The sequence below is a fragment of the Procambarus clarkii genome, chromosome 76, assembly GCF_040958095.1.
Source record: "Procambarus clarkii isolate CNS0578487 chromosome 76, FALCON_Pclarkii_2.0, whole genome shotgun sequence".
Classification (NCBI taxonomy): domain Eukaryota; kingdom Metazoa; phylum Arthropoda; class Malacostraca; order Decapoda; family Cambaridae; genus Procambarus; species Procambarus clarkii.
The window spans coordinates 22,437,349-22,459,167 of NC_091225.1; the positions used below are offsets into that span (position 1 = coordinate 22,437,349).

A 21,819-nucleotide genomic window follows, 5' to 3' on the forward strand; every position below is an offset into this window, starting at 1 on the left:
CAGAGGGAAAGGAATGGTGCCCAACCACTTGGACCGTCAGGGATTGAACTGCATGAATGGAGACGGGGGGGGGGGGAGGAGGGCTTCAATATAAGCCTAACATGTATATACACACTGGCTGTCTGTCCCCCGACAGCCCCGCAGATGTTTTCCTTCAAAACACCATTGCAATGAAACCTACAAATATTGGCCCAATACATAAAAACATTAATATCACCCTCAACACATTATCATAATATGCACATAATTATTCTATGTAATATGGCCCATAGTTACTATCCTCTTAAGAGTTGTACTAAGAAAATACCACAACTAGACAACACTAACCCATAGATTTTCATAAACAAACCCTCACGGTTAGTATTTTCCTGTACAAATTTGCCATTTACACTCTAGTGTAAACAATATAACACCACCTACCATTAACACAACCCATAATTGTAATTAAATAAGATGTCATCGAGTGATTACCTGCAGAGTCAGCCATGGTAGAGAAGTTTTCAGAAAACCGGCTCGGGCAACTCTGCTAGCAGTTCCTGCCATCTTGGGAAAAGGCAACACACCCCGGCAAGAGTGCTCGATGTGCCTGCCCTCTCTATAACCTATAATATCATTAACTTTGATAACGTGGAAATACAATATTCACAGATTTATAATTATTATTTAATGAATTAGTGTTATTATGTATAAAATAAGTACCACGACCATGATAAGTTGAATTTTCGGTTTGAAATTACTTTTGCCTTGTTATAACTTGTAAAAGCAGTCAGCTGTTTAGTGACAAATCAACAAAGTCTTCAAACACATACATATTAATATATAAGTCTTATGATAGAGCGTTAAATTTAAATTAATACAAAATATATTAATATATAATAATGTAATATGAATCTTTATTTGTTTAGTATTTCGTCCAGTAAAACTTTTATACAAATCATCAAATTTCGACGAATAAAATATATAATATTTATGAACAATGCCTAATAAATTATTATATATATTCTTATGATAGTTATAAATAGAATTTATCAAGAAAATTACATCTTTTCATGTTTCTAAAAATATTGGAACCAGTCTTCCGAAGTGTTTCCTTCTCAAAGACTTCGCAAACATCGAAAATGGCTAACACTCAATACTTATAGCATATACAAACTACTTTATGATTGGTATAAAAGTACAAAATATATATGGTTGAGGGTATGAGGCCGGAGAGGGCAGAAGATGCCTCGGTAATAAATGTTTCCGGTGGTTGACCCGTGACGTCACAGACCGGTAACCTTCCTCGGACACAATGAGTGAGACGTCGTTTAAATCGTAGCAAATATCGAGAGACATCGGTGTTAGAAATTGGTTAAAAGTGAGCCACAAGTATGAGTGGGCCTATACCCTTCCTGGGCAGTAAGATTAGCCTGATATCCAAGTCTGAAATCCGATATGAAGGCATTTTGTACACCATCGACGCTCAGGAGTCGATTATCGCTCTGGCGAAGGGTAAGTTTCGTTTGTTTACAACCCGAGGCGGAAGTGCCTCCATGAATAAACTTTCCTCAAACCTTTATGACCTGCAGCCCAAATATACGCTCTTTACTCTGGGGTTCTTTAGGGGGTCGGCCTGGCAGTCTATATATACTTATATGTAACAAAACTAACGGGGAATTTTTAATTTTTTTTTTTTTTTTTTGTTATTTAAGCAATCTGACGCACTTTCATCAGTGACGCACAAGTCCAATTTTGAGCTAAGGCTTGGAGTTATCCAAGCCTTTGTTTGTTCCAACACTAAGCCTCCAAACATGATATCTAGTGGTGATATGAGACTTGATATAATAGAGCCCACTTGGTAATATTAAGTTAGGAAGCTGTGGAAGACGCACTCTCTCTCTTGACCCACTGTGGCTCTCTCCCGCGCCGCTACTCCTCGTCTCCATTACCTCTCGCTTTAAAATGTGGCAGAAATATTCCCCATTCCTTCCGTCCCGTCCCGTCCCATCCCTAATCCTTATCCTGACCCCTTCCCAGGGCAATATAGTCGTAATGGCTTGGCACTTTCCCCCTGATAATGCTCTACCCTCCCACACGTCAAGGGCTTTGTCTAAGCTTTGTCAGTCATGCTCGGCCTCCCGCACTGCTCTATGATAATAAATTATAAATAAATAACATTTTATTTAGGAAAAGTACATGCATAGATGCAGCGTTACAAACCTACTGTTGGATTTATAGATAAGAGGTAGTGCATACAATACCTAAAGCCACTAATACGCATGGCGTTTTGGGCTATGCAAACATAGCCCGAAATAACGTGCGAACATACATTTTAAATTGGTATGGTATTGGCTTGCTACAAGCTGTTGCTTTCATTGTATAAAATATGACCTAACCTCTTTTAAGAGTTGCATCTTTCCAAAGGTAAAGGATTTTTACAACCTACCTAATCCTTGCCTACCTTGTTGACCCTCCCTCCCCCCCCCCTCCCTTAACCTAGAGGGGTAAGGGATTGAGGTCAAATTTGCTAGAAATATTATTTACTAAGCAAAATTAATGACATTGCACTAAACTAATACACACGCACACATTGGTTACTGTTCAGCAAGGGTGGTACACGAACAAGGGAACATGGGTGGAAACTTGGTACCGAAATGAGCCACAGGAATTTGAGAATTTTATTTGCAGTGTCAGGGTACACTAGTTAGCAGATGGCATGCACTAGGAAGTGATATGGAGGAGGCAGGCTATAGGTTCAAATATAGATATGGTAGAGCCTAATATGCTAATGGGAGATGGGAGCAAAGAGCTGAAGCTCCCCCCCCCCCCCCCTTGAACACATCTGTGTATGTAAGTCGTGTCACCCCCCCCCCCCCCCTTGCTGTCTTTAAGACTACATTAAGCTTCTATGAACTTCATAATGGAGGTTTTAAATTTCTGGGATTAACTTTTGTCATTCTTCTCTGTACATGGTTTAAGTTAACTTTTCCATTCCATGGTATGGAGGTCCAAACTGTACTCTTATAATCTAAAAGGGCAAGGTTAAGTTTGTATTTTAACTTTTATTGTTATTACAACGTTATTATTGCTAACACTTTAGAAATAAATCTATAACTTATTCGCTTTATCCTGTTGATTTGTGCATTGATTTTATTTTATTGGCTAAAGATCCTTGCCAATTGTGACTATTAGATGTTTCTCGCATTCAGACTTGGCTATTTCAGTATTTGGACTAGTATCCATTAATTTATTACTAAAGCTTTGAGCCATATATTTTTCAGCATAAAGCTGTATCTATTTTTTTTTTTTTATAGCCTATTGTGATTGCCTAGCCCTTTTGCCTTCATCTGAATGATAATTACATACAATAAATCTCTTCCTAATTAGGGATTTTTTTCTGTACAGTACCATTTTTTCAGACAATCCTCAACAAAATGAACAAATTGCATGGACAATTTCACATTTTAAATTGGCTCAAATTTGCTAAAACCTTGCATGGCTCTAATTATTACTTTTGTTTAACCATTCTCTATTTACCATGTGCATTTATTATTCCCCATCTTGGAGCCGTATTTTGATTTGTAAACCATTTTGCTGTAGTGTAACTCGATGCTATAATTTTTAAATAGTCAAGCAAACAAGCTTTTTGTCTAAATAGTATTAAAAGTTGCTTAACACTTAAATTATTAAATAAATTATTGCAGTACTGTAATAGGTGTAAGTGAGAGGGTTTGAAGAAACATTTTTCCTGTTTTTAGCACATGACTGGCCAATGTTTTGTTATGCTGCTGATATTCTAATTATACTGACAAGAGACTATGGCGACCTTCATAGAAATGTGTACAATACAACCTAATCCCTGTTCCTGTAAATATATCTATGCTTGCTTTTAACTCGCAGGGCTCGTTTTAGTGACAAAGACTAAAATTGCTAAGCAGAGACCGAGTCTTTTGAAGAGTATCTGGGGCATATTTCTACCCTCAAAGGGCCCACTTGTCAATTTTTCAGATATAGTACTACTACAGACTTGAGGTTGGAACAAATATCATAGTAAATTCAGTAGTACATATTGAAACCTGGTCACAATTAAAGTTAATAAAGTCAGTGACATAGCTTGTATGACTGAACAGTGGAACCAATAAAATACTGACCTTGGTAAGCTTAATTCTGTATGGAAGGACTGTTTTAGACTTGTCTAGGGTGTCCATTCTTGCATTCACTTCAATCTCTTTCTTGGCCTGATAATCCCGCCTGTACTGTACTTGACGAAATAATGTACAAACAAATGTTATCTTTTTGTCTGAAAGGAATAGCCCATCCAGCAAACAGGTACTTGGTTATTACTGGCCACTCCTACTTTTCCAGAAATACAAACTTAATGGTCAGGAAATATAGCTTGGTAATTGCTAAAAATGCATTGTTGGGGGACAGGCAATCAGTTTATACATAGTATAGTACATAAGAGTACATTTTAGGCTTGTATCGAGGTTTCCCTCCCCACCCCCTCCTTCCCCGGAATAAACACGAGGCATCCCCCCCCCCCCCTTCCCCAACCAGGGTTGAATTACTAACCCACCCTAGGATGCAACCCCACAAGAGCAGACTAACTCCTAGGTGAACAATAGCATTAGGTGATAAGTAATGTGGCCAACCATTGGCCTGATTGAGATTTGAACCAGAAATTCTAGATTTGTGACTAGAGAACAAACTAAACTACTACTGGGACCTCATGAACTAGACTGTACTACTGGGACCACCCGGTAGAACGAGAGGTATTATTGGTTTAGCAAGTCTACAGACTAGGATAAAACTAGTAAGAGACAGCACCTCCCCCCCCCCCCCTCCTTCACAAGCTGGATATTTGGAAATATAAAGGAACTAATTAGAGATGACTTGCTGATAGGCATTCAAATTCCAATTGAAGTCAGATTGATCATTCCAAACACTGGAATAGTTGAGCTTGGATAGCCTCGGCATCTGTTGATGTAGAATGTCGAGGGGTGTTCAGATTACTATAACTTGGTATTCATTTATATTGGCTCTACTTCTTGCTGCTCTTGTGCTAATTTTTATATAAGTCGTCAAAAAAAATATCTTGCTGATCTTGCTTTAAAAACGGTGAAGTTTACCAATTTATCACCTAAATTGTCAAATGTTACTTGCATTATTCTTGGAAATGTAAGTTTGATTTATATTGCTACTCAACTATTTATTTAGTCAAGCCAATATTGACTTGTAAAAGTTAAGAACAGTTTCCAATTCTGATTACAATACATGCTATGCTGTTGTAACTTGTGTAATTAATTTACAGTATTTAAATTTGTATGTAAATTCTCAGTTATAAATTTACAGCCATTTATAAATAGTTTGCCCTGACACTACATTGGGTTATACTTTAGAGCAGCCAAAGTTATTAATACTGTACAGTATAAATTAAACACTGGAATCTTGTGAACATGGCAGCTATTAGTTTTAAACTGTTATGTTGGCCAAGCTTCTATCTTGCTTTTTCATTACCTTGTCGTAAAACTCCAGAAGGATCGTCAGGAATAATTTCCATTCCCTAAAGCCGTGTTGTTGTTTACTTACAAACCTAACTCTTTCTAGGTGTGCAACTAGTCTTTACCTTTAATTCTTTAAAGTACAGTGATACCTTGGTTTTTTAATTTAATCCATTCCCAGAGACGGGTCGTAAGCCGAAAATTCACAACCTGAGACGAATTTTCCCACGAGAAATAATGTAACCAGAATTAATCTGTTCAACACTCAAAAATATTAACTTTAAATGCATTTCATATATAATAAATACAAATATTCTGTATTATAGTACGTAAAAGTTATAGCTTGCCTTGATTGATGACTTGTTGGCATATGGAAGACGTTGAGAAAAGGTAGGGGGGAAAGAGAGGTGTTAGTGTTTGGAAGGGGTTTCCTTCCATTATAACATCAGGCAGTGATGACTTTCTCTGGGGTACTTTCTCTTGTTTTGTAGGCATACCACTAGGACCTGGTTGAAGTTAATGGCTTGCTCGTCTTGCTAAGAATCTGTCTAAAGACTCTTGGTTCTTCCCTACATTTTAACACTTGTCTGTAGTGAGACAAAACTTTGCAGTTCTTCCCATACTGTATTTTACTCATTAAAGTTCAAAAACAAAATAGCAGGAAAAACAATGACTTTACAAAGAATTCAAGCATGATTGTCACCGAGAGGCACAGGTAAACCTGAAACGCGGTTGCCCGTGCCACCAGGAACCACCTGCTCGGTCGACCCATACGTGTGTCAACAGTTGCAATGTGAGGCAAAGTTTGTAACCCAATTCAGACTTTCCGAAGAAATTGAGTTGGTAACCCGAAACATTTGTAAAGCTACCTGAGGTTCCACTGTACTTTGCAAGGAATGCAAAGTGTGACAATGTGACACTAGGCTGTAGTAAAAGAATTGCAACCTGGGGTACTACTGCACCCTTGAGGATCCCAGAGGTTTCCACTGAAGCTGAACCCTGGTTTCACACAATTCCACCATGCACTCTGGCTCTGTTGTCCAATAATGCTACCTCTGATGCCCCACTTTCAATACAGAGAAAGTATTAAATACTGTGCTTTCAATGCTCTGTTCATTGAAAGTCCAGAGTGCATTGGGGGGGGGGGGTGAAACCTGGTTTGGTCAGTGGAATCCTCAAGGGTGCAGTAGTAGTAACCCAGGTTGTACAGAAATTCTTTTGTTGTGGCATAGTTGTTAAGAGCTTGCATCTAGGAATACCCAGCGCATAGGTTCGAATCCTCATCGCCGCTTCTGTGGTTTTTCTCATTGATGTCACTATACTGTACAGTACTGTAATGTGATTTTTTTTTTATATACTCGCCTCCCCCTCCCTTTTTTGGGGGGGTGGATGGTAACCCTGTCATTTGGTTATTTGAAGTATTTTCCTATTTATATAGCTATGTAGGAGTTTTGGTTGTTTCTTTGCTTTGGAAGCGATATAATTTTCATGTTTTTTCTGCCATTCTTATATTTATGTAGTCATTGCTTGCCCTGTTGCATCTATTTTCCCTGTCATTTGCCCTCTGTATTTCCTCCACTCCCTCCTGCTTTTTGCTTTAGCTTCCTGGTGTTGTCTATTGAACTATGGTTATATTTTTTTTTTCCATTAATGTTGGTACGAGTCTCCTACATCTTTGCACCTCAGTGTGACATGGTAAATCATTCTCTGGGCTGTTGTTTTCCCCTCAAATTTTCTCCTCCCATTGCACATTTCCTAGGCACACTTACTTTTATGTAGGTCTACTCTCCTTTCCCTGATTGTCTTATGGGCACTGTTTTAAGTTTGATCATATAGTCAAATACCAAGACTCGATGGTCAATTGCTCATAGTGGTATTTTATGCTTGAAGTTCTCGGTGTCTCATTCTGGGTAAAAATTGGGTCCTGTAGGCTTGGTCTTGCTTGTCCTTTACATGCTGTGTTAAGCTTTTCTCCCACCTCCAATAAATTTTGCTTACCACGTTTCTTCCCGCTATGGGGATTTCTCATCACTCCATGATTTGGGTCCCCATGACTTGGATATTTAGCTCTCATTCTGTGTGATGCTGTTGCTGCTGTTCTGCAGTTCATCTATGCGCGTTTTGTGTTGTCACCGTATTCCTGCTGGATCTTCTGTTTGTTGGGGGAGGTTGTAAATTGCCAGGACTACAGTATTTTATTCGCATCTGTTATCAGTGTTCGAGTAATGGCGTAGGTGTTTGTATTTTTCTTTGAACTTCCACTACCGTTTTACTAAGAGTGCAACTCCTCTTTCTTGCTTTTCTTTCTTTCCTTGTCCTTCTTTTGATGATTACTTGTTCTTTATCACTTGTAATCTTCCTGGAAATATTGCATGAGATGTAATTTATTTTGGTTTCCACTATATTGCAATTAAATTTATCATTTTCTCTAACATTATTTCCACTGCTTTGTTTGTAGCTCCATCTGCATATTTGTACCATACCTCGAGGCTCTTCTTGGACACCCTGTTCCTAGAAATATCTAGTCAAGGAGTAGGTGGGTGGAGGGAAAGGGGGGGGGGGTGTCTAGGCGTGTGTGAGAGGGAAGGTGTTGGTGGGAGGGAGTAAGCCCAAGTCAGTGGGAAAGGGGGGGGGGGCAGGAAAGTAGTTGTAGGGCAGAGCAGGATTAGGTGCAGTAAGGGGGGGGGGGATAGGGGTCAGATCATTGGCAGGTAGTGTATGGTTGGGGGCTGTGGTGGGGTGTGGTTGGGGGAGGTGATTACATCTTGTCTAATCTAATGTATTGGGTAAGATGAAAAGGTAAATTATAGTAAAAATTTATGAACATACAACTAAAATATATACATGGACAAAGGTGATTACACAAGTGATGTAAAGTATGTCTAAAGTACTAATATCGGGAAGTGGGTAGCACAAATTAGTGAGTTTCAAACACAAGGTAGAAAACTGAGGATGAAATTAAGTGCTTTTTGGTTTGCCTTTTGAATAAGGCATAGATTGGACAATTTTTTAATTCATTAGGGAAAAGTTCCATAGACTAGGTCCTTTTTATTTACGTGGAGTGTTTGCACAGATTGTTTGACGACCACATGTGGCCTTCTATATCTATCTGGTATCTAGTTTGACAGCTATTTATTTCTGATGTGTTGCTCATGGGTTCAATTACACCTATCGAGTAATAGTTTCGGGTCAAGATTAACATTTTGGGACAAGGCTTTGTGCATGTAAATAGCACATTAGAGAGTGTGCAGGGAGTGTGTGTTTAGCATGTTAAGTGACTTAGAGGGGGACTGTGTGTTGTCTTAGAGGTGGGGGGGGCTGTGTGTTGTCTGGAGACCCCATTTGTTATAGTTCTGATAGCAGATTTTTGCCGAGTGATGGGCTTGAGGTAATTTGCAGTGGATGAACCCCATGCACCAATACCTTGTGTAAGATTGGGATAGTCTGAAATATTTTCCTTTGAGGAAAGCCTGGGAAAAAAAGGTCCAATGTAGAAAGAGAATGCATACGACACTACAAAAGAAAAAACTGAAATGTTTAAGACCCAATTTTCCATACAAAGGAGGAATAATTTAAACAGGGAAATTGAAGAAATTGAGCAGACACTGAAGCATTCTTATCAGATTGAAGAATGGCAACTAGAACAGAAAGCAAATCAAGAAATAAAGGAAAAACCCACAATATTTCTTCACATATGTGGAATCAAGAGCAAAAACTACTGCCAGTATTGGACTTATTTGTAAGAGTGAAAGTTCTTACACTGAGGATGACAGAAATTGGTGAAATCCTAAAAGAGCAGTATGAAAAATGTTTAGCACTCCAATAAAGAGCATGGAAATGGAAGATCCGGACAACTTCTTTATGCGTGATATCCAAACCCCTGTAAATATAACTGATGCCAACAAGAGCATGGCAGATTTTGAAAAATAAAAAAAGATTACATGTCCATGCAGTCGGCCCTGGGTCCAGACTTGAAATTCAATATTTATAAAGAAATGCAAAGTGCCAATAGCACAGGCACTCGATATAGTGTGGAGGAAGAGCTTGTACATGGGCGATACCAGGTGCTCTTAAATTGGCAGACACAATCCCTCTACACAAGGGAGGGAGCAAAGTTTTTTTTTTTTTTTTTTTATAAGGGATATTCCTGCCTTGGCCCTAAGCCTCTGGCTGGCCCACTAAGTGTTGCTTGTTTCTGTTTTACTTGGGAGGAGTACGAGTATTTGACTCGTATGGTCACTTCAGTAAGATTTTGCCATTTGTTTAACAACTTCTGCTCTGTTGAATCTTAGTTGAAATCTTAATGGGTTTGTAACAGTGCACTGTGTTAGATAATGTTCCAGTGGTGTGTTGTGGCTGTAACTGTACACTGTGTTATATAATGTTCCAGTGGTCTGTCAGGCATTTCTCCACAGTGCTGACCTTTCCTCTCATCTTCCGGAACCTGTAAGCCTATTTCCCATGCACATGGGTATCCAAGCCTGATGCGATGTAAGTGTATTTCTGTTGCTCTACTGCTTCCTTTCATCAAACTAAGTGATTTGTAGTTGGTTGAATTCATGTACCAACCCGCAGATCCTGATGTTGCAACTGCCGTGTTGTGGTCACTGTACATCTTTTGCATTTGCTCTGTTTCTAATTACTTTCTTAATCTGTGATAGGCTCTGTGGTATGTAAATGTCTGCATTTTTTCTTAGTTGCAAGTTTTGCAGCTTCGTCTGCAAATTCATTTCCTATTTTTCCCACGTGACTTGGCACCCAGCTGATAAGTACCCGTCGGCCTTGTCGTTCGAGTGTTTGCATTAATGATATGACATTTGTGATCAGATGTATGTTATCACGTATGTGTTCTTGTTGCAAGGTTTCAATGGTAGTTCTCGAATCTGTATGTATGATAACATGTTGTCGGTGTTCAGCAAGAGCATGTTCCAAAGCCTTTTGAATGGCTAGCATCTCTGTAAAGTCGAACACCCATTTGAGAGCCTCCAACTATTTACAGAGTTTCCCGCTTTAACTGCAGCTCCGGTTTCTTGTCCCTGCTGGTCTACTGATCCATCTATGAAGTGAAGCTGTCGGATGCCAAGTTTGCTTCTACATGCACCTGTGCAATGTTATGTAGCAGATGAGGATTTGTCTGGTTCTTTTTTCCTTCAATAAGCATAATCTTAGTCTGCTGATGGAGATTCCCAAGGGGATTGCATAACAAAGTCTGCATGTATTTCGTCGACACCCTTCTCATTGACATATCGAATGTATTGATGGTATTTATCGCACAATGGGTCCACCTGTTGCTATTGGAGGCTCTTCTGTCCAGAGTTAGTGTTCCAGTGATTATATCTTTAAGTGAACTGATTCTAGGTCTAGTCAATATCTTAGCAAAGCATTGGCAAAGAATTGGACCAGTTACACTGTCCCAAATAATAAAAGGATTTGAGTGATCATGAGTCGGGTTGTCAGATTCATGGAGACTAATGACCTTCGGTCATGGATTTAGAGCGGGGAAGATCATGCCTCTCGCAGCTACTTGACCACTACGACAATATCACAGGGGCATTAGAAGGGAAATGGAATGCCCATGTGGTATTCGCAGATTTTGCAAAGGCATTAGAAAAATGTGATGATGAAGTGATGGCATACAAAAGGAAGTCGATGGGAATGACTGGTAAAGTAGGACAGATACTCAATTTGTCTGTTGCACAGAACATAAAATAAGTCGATCATATAAAATAGTCAAAGTGCAGTTAAAAGCTTTCTGTACCTCAGGGTACAGTCCTTGCACCACTGCTTTTTGTTATTCTATCAGATATAGATAAAAAAGTCACAGCTATGTATCCTCCTTTACAGATGACACACAAATCGGCATGAAAATTACCTCGGCTGAAGACATTGAAAAACTAAAAGCAGATTTTAATAAAGTTTTCGACTGAGCAGCAGAAAATAACGTGTTTAACAGTGATAAATTCCAGGTATTCAGGTATGGGGAGCCGGTCGGCCGAGCGGACAGCACGCTGGACTTGTGATCCTGTGGTCCTAGGTTCAATCCCAGGCGCCGGCGAGAAACAATAGGCAGAGTTTCTTTCATCCTATGCCCCTGTTACCTAGCAGTAAAATAGGTACCTGGGTGTTAGTCAGCTGTCATGGGCTGCTTCCTGGGGGTGGAGGCCTGGTCGAGGACCGGGTCGCGGGGACACTAAAGCCCCGAAATCATCTCAAGAGGAGATGATGATAAAAATGAGGACCTTAAACATAATACAGGGTACAAAATGCAATCCAATTTGTCCATAGTAGGAAAGCAGCATGTAAAGGATCTGGGAATAACGATGTCTGATGACCTAACGTTTAGGGAGCATAACAAAGCTAATATTGCGTCGGCCAGGAAAAAAATGATAGGATGGATTACGAGAACTTTCAAATCGTGGGATCCCATCACAGTGCTTGTACTCTTCAAATCGCTTGTGTTGTCCCGCCTTGAGAGCTGCTCGGTACTCGCTTCCTCCTTCAGAGCAGGAGAGATTGCTGAAATAGAGGGAGTACAGAGAACACGCACAGGCACGATAAAGCACCTAAGTTATTGGGATTGTCTCAAGGCTCTCCAATTGTACTCGCTAGAAAGGAGACGAGAGAGATATCAAATACCGTATACACGTGGAAAATACTGCGAGAGCCAAAGTCTCAAATCTACACAGTAAAAGTAACATACTGGAGTGAATGATGTGGAAGAAAATGCAAAATAGAACTAGTGAATTGCAGGGGTACCATAGGTACAATCAGAGAACATTGTATAAACAGAGGTCCACAGTTGTTCAACATCCTCTCAACGAGTATGAGAAATATTGCCGCAACAACCGTGGACATCTTCAAAAGAAAACTAGATAGTTTTCTTTAAGAAGTGACAGACCAAGAAGGCTGTGGTGAATATGTGGGGCCTGTGGGCTGCTCCAATCAACAACCTGTTGGACCAAGCTTCACTTTAGCTCTCACAAATCTAGCCTGGCCTTTGGCCGGGCTTGGGGAGAACTACTACTACTACTCGGAGCACCATCAAGCAGGTATCGAGCAGATGAGTGCATAATATAATAAGAGGAGAGCAGAGTGAGGAACATGATATATGATTTTAAAGACTATACATACAATACTGACACTTTATGTATATTTTTTTGGCTGTTGTGTGTGGGTACTGAAGTGCAGTAACTATATATAGTCGAGGAACTTTAGCAATAAAAATGAGTGAATGTTAACATTGTCTATCTGAAGTTGAATTCGATTTGATTTGATTCTTCCAAATATAATGTAGTAGTCTGTTTAGTGTGAGTTTGGTGGTTGACATTCATGAGTGGACTTCTTTTTTTTTTTTTTTTTTTTTTTTTTTTAATTATAGTATTATTTAGTATGTGGGAGTTGAGGTCTGAATAGATTAAGGTAGTATCATCAGCAAATGGCATAAGTTTAAGAGTGTTTGAACTATTTGGCAAATCATTGATGTACAGGATGCCTTGTAACACTATGGATACCACTTCTCTTTCTAAATTTTTCAAACCAGTCCCTGCTTGCCTTAAACTCTTTCTTATCTGCATCACTCGTTGCAGGGGTATTCTTTAGAAGGTCTTCGTGCAACACCCTGGCTTTCTCACAAATAATGGCCTCCGAAACACTATCACCCCTCAACTCCTTGTCGTGTATCCAAATTAATAACAACTTTTCCACTTCTTCAATTATTTGTGGTCTTTGTGCCGTTAATGTTCTTACTCCTTTTGCCACTTTAGCACCCATAATCTTATTTTTCTTCTTAAGTATAGTGCATATTGTTGATGTGGCTTTGTTGTACTGCCTACAAAGTTCAACAACACGTGTACCGTTCTCATGCTTCCGAATGATCTCTTGTTTCTCCTCTATTGTCATCCTCACATGAGCTTTCTGGCCTTTATCCTTACCACTGGCTTTCTTGGGACCCATGGTGAGATATATAATAACAAATTGTATAGACAAATCATATGTAAGAAATAGGTACTAAGATGCTGCCCTGTGGTACTACCACTGTTAATAAGAGTGGGGGCGGTTGTTATTGATGGCTACATATTGGTGTCGTGTCACTTGAGATAGGAGTGAATATAGTTCACTAGTTCCTGGTTTTGGTATTTGCATATGTGTGAAGTTCAGGGCAAGGCCTCGGATTCCATAGTGATGAAGTTTAAGAGGTAGTCATGGTTTACAATATCAAAGGCCTTTCTTGGGTCAATGAAGAGGCCAATTGCGAACTCATTTTTGTCAAGGGTAGATTAAATAAAGCAGACTAATAATGGCATCATTGGTACTCTTTGGGAACAGAAGCCAAACTGGCAGCGACTTGATACTGTGTCGAGTTTTACAAGGTAAAATTCGAGCTGTTTGTAAATAATTTTTTCAAAATTTTTGAAAAGTATAGGTAGATTTGATATTGGTCTGTAATTGTTTGTCGGCTGTCTCGCCTCCTTTATGAACTAGCGTTACTTCCTTTTATGGATATCGGGGAAAAATGACACTAAAGAGATTTGTTGAATAGCTATGAGTAGGGCAGGGGCAAGCCTGGCCTCGGGCTGGGCTTGCCTCTGCTGGGGTTGATGGGGTTTGGGAAGCGGAAGTACTTCCAGAACCCCATCAAGCAGGCAGCACTCTTGTATACCATAGATGGTATTTCACTAGTTCCCGGTTTTGGTTTTTAGTGATTGAATTATGGAAAATATTGCAGGAGTGACGGTGGATATATTCAAAAGGCACTTGGACAGGTTCTTGTAAGTAGTGTTGGACCAACCAGGCTGTAGTGGATATGTGGGCCTGTGGGCCGCTCCAAGCAACAGCCTGTTGGACTAAGTTATCACAAATCGAGCCTGGCCTGGGGCCAGGCTCGGGGTGGTAGAAGAACTCCTGAAACCCCTTCACGGGATGCTCCAGTTACAGTACAGTATATGATGTCTGTCAAGCTGACTAGTAAAATGAGTAACATGTCTGGGGCTTTAGGATTTTTTCTGGCAAAGTTAGCACCAATTGATGAAAAGAAGCTATTAAATTCAGTTGACATTTCTAGGTCTGTTTAAAGTGTGCAACCTTGGAGAGTTTTATCGGCTTAAGTGATTGTTGTTTAGATCCTATGATAATAGATGGATTTGCACGTGCTTTTCATATTTCCTTTTCCTTCATTAAATTTATCACAGAAGGAAAGTTTGGCTCTTATTACAGTATTCTGGTAAGTATTGATGCTTATCTTAACTACTACAACTACTGTAACTAGGCCAATCCTATTTTTTTTTCATTCGTGTTTCTTTTTAATGTCCTTAACCACTGAACAGTGCTGCTAATACTGTATTAGCCAACAACACTGCTGTGCGCAATATAAAAATACAATTTTTGCATTTTCCCTTCCCCTCTAAGATTGTTAAAATGTGTTCTCTGATCATGGATGGGGGGGGGTATATAAAAACAAAATTGTAAGAGATGTATTTTGGCCATGATAGGGCGAGGAAGTCTGACAAGATACAGGCGCTGAAAGAGTATGCGTCCGGGCCGGTCTCCTCCACCCGAGTTGTCAGGCGGGAGTTGCCACAAAGATGTTGCCTAATTATTTAAATGTTTTTCCTCTTCCCCCAGTAACATTATTCAATAGTGTTATATTTATATAATAAAATGTGTAAACCATTGCTATACTTGAAGGTATGGTTTGCATATTAGTGATTCAATTAGGTACATAAAACAAAAAGAAAAATATTTTTGCTGTTATTACTCTATACACGTTATATAAAAGTATCTGCATGTTTTGTTAACCATAACGAACAACTATGCTGGTATGGTGCATGGTGGTTATGCAGTTTCATTACACTGTATAAGTCACACACAAGCAAACAGATAATGCCACCTCCCTCACCAACACTTTTCTGCCAACATACTATTTTTTTGCTGTTATTACACCATATGCACGTTATATACGAGTACTGTATCCATGTTTTTCACCATAATGAACCACTAAGCTGGTATGGTGAGACCAGACAATAAGTGGCAGCCACACAGCTGATGACTCCACCTCCCTCCCTCACAAAGATTCCTCCTCCCACAATACTATGCACGTCGCTAAGTCTCGCATTCGCGAATATATTAAATGAAATCGTGGAAATTGATACTAATTTCTTGTGATAAATCAAATCAATTAGACATGACACGAGTAAGATGAACTTGTGTGACACCCCTTATGGTCACTGGACAAGGCAGGCCCATTTCCCATTTACACATTTCACACCCCTCTGGTCCACTCCTTTACTGCGAACAATCTTTGCATGGGCAGTGATACCTGGCGTCTGTGTACCTAACCACTTCATTACTAATTTTATTTGGACAATGAATAACTGGCATGTCAGGATAAGTTAGTGTCCAGAAAGCACTTGGTCATGTTTCTTTGCCTTGATGGTTTGTTTTGCTATAGTATTAAAAGAATAGTTAGTGTGTCCTAAAATGTTAGACCACCACTTTTTGCTGTTGGTAATATTTCTACTCGAATGTTCAAGAAAGGTAGGATAATGACTTCCATGATCACCTCGGTTTTTATTTTCTCTATGAAATCTATTCGTGCTTTTACACAAGTATTTTCAATTGTCTTTTTCCACAGTGCGATCTTTTGGGACGGAAGATCGACCGACAGAGATGCCAGTTCCTGCCAGGGATGAAGTGTACGAGTACATTATCTTCAGAGGCACAGATATTAAGAAGATAGAAGTTTGTGACACGCCAAAGCAGCCTACCTTACTTCACAATGACCCTGCAATTGTCCAGGTGAGTTTTCTGCTTTACTTATTTTAAGCATTCTTCCAAGTATCTTTTGAGGTCAGCCTGTCTCAGGTGTCTTGAGGCTGTCCATAATTATCTTGGTTGAGGACCTCATAGAACTTTGTTGCTTGTAAACTGTTTAACATGGCGCTTAGGTGATATTTAATGCAGTAGGGCCAGTCTTTAAGTTGACTAATGTTGTGTGAAACAAGCCCTAGTAAGCATTTGTGATCATAAAGGTGTGGGGGGGAGGGTGCACAAAATGATTGTGTGGAACAATTCAATAGCACTAGCCAAAGTCTTTTGCCCTGTTATTTGTAATTGTGCCAGTATAGTAGTTAGTCCTACATAATACAGTAAATCATAATGTAAAATGATTTACATCATAAAACTGAAAGCAGTCATTAGGGCTTAGTTGTACAGAGATACTTTACTGCTAGAATCCACTCGGTAAAACATCCAAACTATTGAACTACTAAAATGTCAGAATCTGTATTCTCTTGAGTGCAGGCGGGAGAGATGCATAATAATTTACACTTGGAAAATAGTAGAGGGGCAGGTCCCAAAACGGCACACTGAAATAACACCACATGAAACCAGAAGGCATGGCAGGATGTGCAGAATACCCCTGTTGAAAATCCGAGGTGCAATAAGTACTCGGAGAGAACTCTGATGCTGATAGTACCGGGACTTCAACACGCTTCCACCACACATAAAGGGTTGGGGGGGGGCTTAACTGGCCAACCCCTTGCAGTGTTCAAGGGAGAACTTGATACACACTTCCAAAGGATACCTAATCAACCAGACTGTGATCCATTTTGTCTGACTGCAAGCAGCTGTATCTAACAGCCTGGTTGACCAGTCCAGCAACGAGGAGGCCTGGTCAAGGACCAGGCAGTTGAACGCTAAGCCCCAAAATGATCTCAAGGTAACCTTAAGGTAAGGTAGGGGTGGATCGAAAAATGACTTTCCTGAAATCTAAAAATGTGTAGTTCTTTATCGGTAACAAATATGCCAAAAGTAAGGCAGAACTTAATTTTTGGGTGATTGGCACTATGAATGGGCCAGCAACTGCTCTGAATGCATCTGCTCAGGGTCAAAATGGCCAGTATGGCCATGCTGCCATCCTCTGGTTCCAGTGAAGAGTAGGGGTGCTATAGGCACAATCAGACAAGACATCAGAGGTGCATTGTTGTTAAACATCCTCCCAGCGAGCCTAAGAAATATTGGCGGAACAACCATGGCCATAGAGAAAACTAGTTTTCTTCAGGGAGTATTGGACCAACTGGGCTGTGGTGGATATGTAGGCCTGTGGGCTGCTCAAAGTAACAGCCTGTTGGACCAATCTCTCATAAAGCCTTGCCTTGAGCCAGGCTTGGGGAGAACTACTACTCCCAGAACCCTATCAAGTGGGTAGACATGATTTGTGGTTCAAATTTTGTAGAATCCTTCCACTTGTATATATATTGGAATTTTTTTCTGCAAATCCATTATTGACAAAAGACTTATTAGGTACTGGCATTGATGTAAAAAAAGTTAAAATAGCCTAGTGGGTGGAAGTTAACATTCATTATACATTGTAACTTTATTTGCCTGCTATTTAATGTGTAACATTGCCCAAGTCCTTATCTACATTTTGTGGCTAATTTTATAAAATGTAAGATGGGATAGTTACTCGTGGGTCGTTGGTTTTTGTTTAACCAGAACCATTCCCAGAAGACCTAAAGACTGGTTGAAAGATGGCCATTGGCTTGCAGAAAAGTTAATCAGCCCTTTAAAATTGGTATAGATATCTATCAAAAGTTTTTGGAATGTAATCCCCCCCCCCCCCCCCAAAAACCAGCAACTTGTGCTGATGCCTCGGTTACCAACTTGACATATCTCTAAACAGACTGGCTATGACATGGGTGGTTTAGCTGTAAAGGTTTCATTCGGCAGCGCTCTATCGAAATTTGTCAAGTACCTGTACTGAATAGCAAGAGAAAACGAAGTACCAAGGGGAGTTGTGTAAAATCCTGGTTTGTGCCTCGGAGAGGCTACAGGATCCAATAAGTTCAGTAGAACTTCGGTTTCAACTCTTTTTAACCCTGTCGTAGCTCAGTCGATTAAGGCAGTGTCTGGGATGCTCCCAGACGCAGGTTCGAATCCTCGTCACGGCCCTTGTGGATTTGTTCAAATCATAAAATATTAACTGGAACACAACTGGATACCATACTAATAATAAAACTGAACAGGAAAAATATTAAATGCTACGCATAGTTATCATGAATCATGGTAGAATCAATACTAGATTCGTAACGGCATCGAGAAAGGTCTGAAGTGTCGTGTCTGCTACAAGTCTGGTAAAAGGAAGGACAGTGGGTATAAGTGCAAGTCGTATGGTGTGGCACTGTCCTGCATCAAGTTACTGTAAAATGACTGCAAAAATTACACTAAATTACATGAATTGGATTACACTGTAAAATGTAAATTAGCACATTGCTAATTCTCGCCACAATCCTGCTATTACCAGAATCCTGGTCACTAAATCCTGTAAAAGTGAATAATTTTCCACATGTTTATTTTGTAAAGGAGCACGAGAAGTGGTTTGAAGATTCTTAGGGTTGACGAAACGATGGCAGTGTGCTGTGGCTAGTGCTGTGAACATCTTGAACAGCATTGTTAACTAATATCAGAACATTGTACATGGTCTTTATTAGTCAGGCTCTTCTGTAATACTATCATGGCTAAATAATACCAGCTAAATATATATATTTAGGCATTTTTAGGTGATGCTGTGGTCACCTGCTGAACAGCAGTGCTCTTGGCTCATGCCGTGTGTGCCTTGGTTGCTCACTCAGTGCCGAGGCCTTCATACTTGGGAATGTTGCCGACGATTTACAAAAAAAAATGCTTACTCGAGCCCTGAGGAAGTTGCTGTGAACCCCGTGTAGCTGTGGGACTTTTAAATCTTGCGCGGTACTCCCAACTATTGCGGCGCCTTGCCACAATAGTTACTCAAGCAAGCTATAAATGTATTCTGCCCCTTAAGGGTTAATAGCTGACAACCTCTTTGTGGGGGAGGGGGTGACTTTACATTATTAACTAGCATTCACGAATCGTAAAAATCCAAGCAAGTCTCTCCCTCTTGTGGTTTAGCTGTAGTGACATGGAGAAGTTGTTTTTTGGTTGAAATGAGGTGGGGTGCTGCACGAGGATTTCTTGTTTTCATTGTTTCTTGCTTTGTAGTTTTCTCGTGCTAACAGGTTGTATTGATGTCAAAAGTTGTTCATTATGTATAACTTAGAAAATAAATATGTTCAGAGATATATCTTGATCTTGAGGTGATTTCAGGGCTTAGTGTCCCCGTGGCCCGGTCCTTGACCAGGCCTCCTTTTTGTCCGTCCCCCCCCCCCCCTTCCCAACCCCAGGAAGCAGCCTGTAGCAGCTGTCCAACTCCCAGGTACAGTACCTATTTATTGCTAGGTAACAGGGGCACCAGGGTGAAAAACTTTTTGCCAATTTGTTTCCGCCTCCACTCCGGATCAAATCCAGAACCTCAGGACTACGAATTTGAAGCGCTGTGCACTCGGCTGTCAGGCGCCAGATAAGTGTAAATATAAGTACAACACACAATATTTATATTCATATTAGAATACACTGGTGCTTTGGCTCTTCAATGGCTCCCAACTCTATTTGGCTCTAACACTTTGAGAACAAAAACGCTCTGTAGTAGACCGTTTGTTCGGCACTCAAATGTAAATGTACGAGTGGGATTGGGTGGCTATAAATAAGAGCTGCCTCGTATGGGCCAATAGGCCTTCTGCCGTTACCTTTATTATGATCTTAAATGCTTGTAACAAACAATAGTTTCCCAGTAGCTGTTGTTCAATGCACAACCCCACTAAACTTCTTTTGTAGACTATCTCGTGTTTTCTTGAATATTTTGTATATACTTGGCATAAATAAGTCACCATGGCACCTAAGGTGGTTAGTGATGAGAGGCAAACGAAAAGAAAACTAGTAAGAACCACGATGGAGAGAGAATAACAACTCGTAGCAAAACGAGTGTACATGCTGTATATGCACAGTGGTATACAGTACAGAATAAAATTCTGATTGTTACCACTTTTCATTTATAGGGAATACTGATGTAAATGTATTTTTTAGTGGTAAAAATACTGTACTGTATTTTTACCACTAATTTTCATTACAGCATATTAGGTAGGCTTGTATTTTAGCTAGTAACAAAACTAATTTAATATTTTCTTTGTTTCAGCACTCTGCCCCAGCAGTTCCATCATCCTTCCAGGCAGCGCCGTTCTCCCGTCAGTCCCTCGGGCCAATTGGCGGGGGCCTGGGTCTGTCGTACAGTGCTTATGGCCAGTCAATGACACAGCAGGGTATTCCAGGGGGAGGTGGTTTCCAAATGGGCGCGACAACCCAGCCCAGTGAGTTGACTACTGTGGCAGGTGGTGGTGTTAGTAGTGTTGTTGTTGGTAACCTGGATCAGCAGTCTGGCCCTGCCCCAGTGGCAGTGCAGGCCCCCATTGGTCCCCCACCCCAGTCTGGTACACATGCACTTCACCAAACAGGTAGGAGCAAGTGCCACTTTATTATTTACATGAAAGTTAATGTCTTGGGGAGGGTTGTAAAGTAGTGTGGGTTGGGAAGGGGAATTGTTGAATATTGAATCATGATCTAGTATATGATGATATACATTTTGCTATTGTATTAAAAAAAAAAAAATAATGGCATTTGTTCCTAATATTTTCACGTGGTGATGGTAGAAATAATACAGTAATACTACTTGAACATATTTGTAGTAGTAATAGGAATTCAAATTAGATTTTAAATTAATAATGCAGAGTAGAACCTTCACTGTAATGATTTTTTGTAGATGAATGGAAAATTTAAAGTTTTTAGATGGAAGTACAGTACTTTATTTTAATGTTTATGGAGGCTAAGTTGTATTAGGTATAACAAGAGTAATGTCAATAATCAGAACTGTGCTTGTGTACTTGGAATGTAATTGTAAAAGGTATACAGAAGTTTGACCCATGTACCGTATTTACTATGCACCCATTTAATGACAACCCCATGGTGCGTACAAACCCCATCCCCCCCTCCCCAAATTGTCTTTATAACAGTTAAAATTCATTCAGTAATTACAGGAAACTTGGAAAAAAAAATTAATACAGGGGTACCACCTCGGTTTAAGAATTTAATCCGTTCCTGGAGACGGTTCGTAACCTGAAAATTCGTAAATTGAAGCTAATTTTCCCATAAAAAAATATTGGGAAATGAATTAATCCATTCCCGACTCCCAAAAACTTCACTTCAAAGTAAATTTTATACCTAATTCACCCAAATCTTCACTACAAAAGTATGTTCAAGTTATTACTTACCCCTTGCTGATGACTCCTGTTGGTGTATGGAAGATGGTGAGGAGGGAGGGGGGGGAGGAGAGGTGTTACTGTTTGGAAGGGGGGTCCCCTTCCATTATAATATCAGGCAGTGAAGATTTCTCTGGAGTACACTCTGGCACATTTTGCCTGCATACCACTAGGTC

General features: G+C 40.0%; 2 protein-coding genes across 4 annotated transcripts in view; one reads left to right on the forward strand and one right to left on the reverse strand.

The window, feature by feature from the left end:
• Positions 1–615, reverse strand: part of Cyt-c1 (Cytochrome c1) — a 41,419-nt gene extending 40,804 nt beyond the window's left edge. Inside the window, exon 1 of the mRNA XM_069313742.1 lies at positions 472–615. Within this exon, the coding sequence (XP_069169843.1) occupies positions 472–543 (72 nt within the window). The 5' untranslated portion in view covers positions 544–615. The remainder of the gene's footprint in view (positions 1–471) is intronic.
• Positions 616–1,245: 630 nt separating this feature from the next.
• The window catches only part of tral (trailer hitch), a 57,000-nt gene continuing 36,426 nt past the window's right edge, over positions 1,246–21,819 (forward strand). The window contains exons 1-3 of one of the 3 annotated variants that reach the window (XM_045763950.2): positions 1,246–1,491; positions 16,111–16,274; positions 20,527–20,842. In XM_045763950.2, the coding sequence (XP_045619906.1) occupies positions 1,371–1,491; positions 16,111–16,274; positions 20,527–20,842 (601 nt within the window). In that variant the 5' untranslated portion in view covers positions 1,246–1,370. The remainder of the gene's footprint in view (positions 1,492–16,110; positions 16,275–20,526; positions 20,843–21,819) is intronic. The other 2 variants (XM_069313743.1, XM_045763954.2) reach the window with 2 other exon arrangements.